At 73.5% G+C, this 1,063-nt stretch overlaps 1 protein-coding gene across 1 annotated transcript in view; it reads left to right on the top strand.

Annotated features, from left to right (window-relative positions):
- Positions 1-6: 6 nt before the first annotated feature.
- TMCO3 (transmembrane and coiled-coil domains 3) overlaps positions 7-1,063 on the top strand; it is a 3,412-nt gene continuing 2,355 nt past the window's right edge. The window contains exons 1-2 of the mRNA XM_012734869.1: positions 7-370; positions 830-947. Of these exons, the coding sequence (XP_012590323.1) occupies positions 229-370; positions 830-947 (260 nt within the window). The 5' untranslated portion in view covers positions 7-228. The remainder of the gene's footprint in view (positions 371-829; positions 948-1,063) is intronic.

The following is a 1,063-nucleotide window of genomic DNA, read 5'->3' as shown; positions in this document are numbered from 1 at the left end:
GGGTCTCGGCCCAGACCCTCGCAGCTGCGCCGGAGGGGGGGGGCCAGCCTGGACACGGATCTGTCCGCGTGGCCTGCTCGTGCCCGGGCAGAGGTCCCATGCTGCGCTGACGCCTGCGCGGTGGGCCGGGAGGGTCTGCAGGCGCGGGGCGCCGTGGCCGCAGCTCAGGCCCGGTGCCCGCAGGTGTGGCGCGTGGCCCTGCAGGGCCCCTGCTACGTGACGCTGCTCATGACGGCCTCCGGCCTGCTGTGGGGGCGCCTGCTGGAGCTGCGGCCGGCCCAGACCGTCTTCCTCTCCACCTGCCTGTCCCTGTCCAGCACGCCCTTGGTGTCCAGGTTCCTGGCGGGCAGTGGCCGGGCTGACAAGGAAGGTGGGTCTGGGTGTGCTTGCGGTTGGGGGCTGTGGGCACTGCGGCCCCTGCCCAGCCTGGGCTGTCCCTGGTCGGCCCCCCACAAGAGGCCCCCACAGGCCGCGTAGTGGCAGGGCAGGCCCTGTGCGGAGGAGCCGTGGGCCTGCGCCAGGTGCTGGCGGCCGTGGGAAAACGGCTGCCCTGCCGCCGGGCCACTTGTCCCAGGGGGGCCGAGCCCTCCACGGGAGCCCCAGCAACCACCACGTGGCCAGGGCAGACCCTGAGGCTGGACACAGAGCACAGCGCCTGCCTGCTGTGTCCAGGTCTGCAGCCTGGGCCCCACGTGTGCGGCTGGACAGACGGCTGCGCAGGGTCGGGCCACGCATCTGTTCTCTGACCAGAGAACAGCCCCGGGCGCTGGGGGCAGGTCCACGCCGGTCCGTGGGCGGCGGCGGGCGTGGACGGCGCTTGCTCCCACAGGCGACCTGGACTACGGCGCAGTGCTGCTGGGCATGCTGGTGACGCAGGACGTGCAGCTGGGCCTGCTCATGGCCGCCGTGCCCACACTCGCCCAGGCCGGAGCGGGTGCCCACCCTAGGTGCGCCCAGGCATCCCCCTCGGCTCGGGCCCCCACCCCGCATGGCCGGCCCTGCTTGGGTGCCCACCTCTGGGTTTTCCTCCTAGGGGCCCACTTGCTTCTCTGTGGGGCCCAAA

This window comes from Condylura cristata, unplaced genomic scaffold (assembly GCF_000260355.1).
Source record: "Condylura cristata isolate star-nosed mole 26May11 unplaced genomic scaffold, ConCri1.0 scaffold00081, whole genome shotgun sequence".
Classification (NCBI taxonomy): Eukaryota; Metazoa; Chordata; class Mammalia; order Eulipotyphla; family Talpidae; genus Condylura; species Condylura cristata.
The sequence above is the reverse complement of the archived record's forward strand: the minus strand, read 5'-3'. Positions and strand labels throughout refer to the sequence as shown.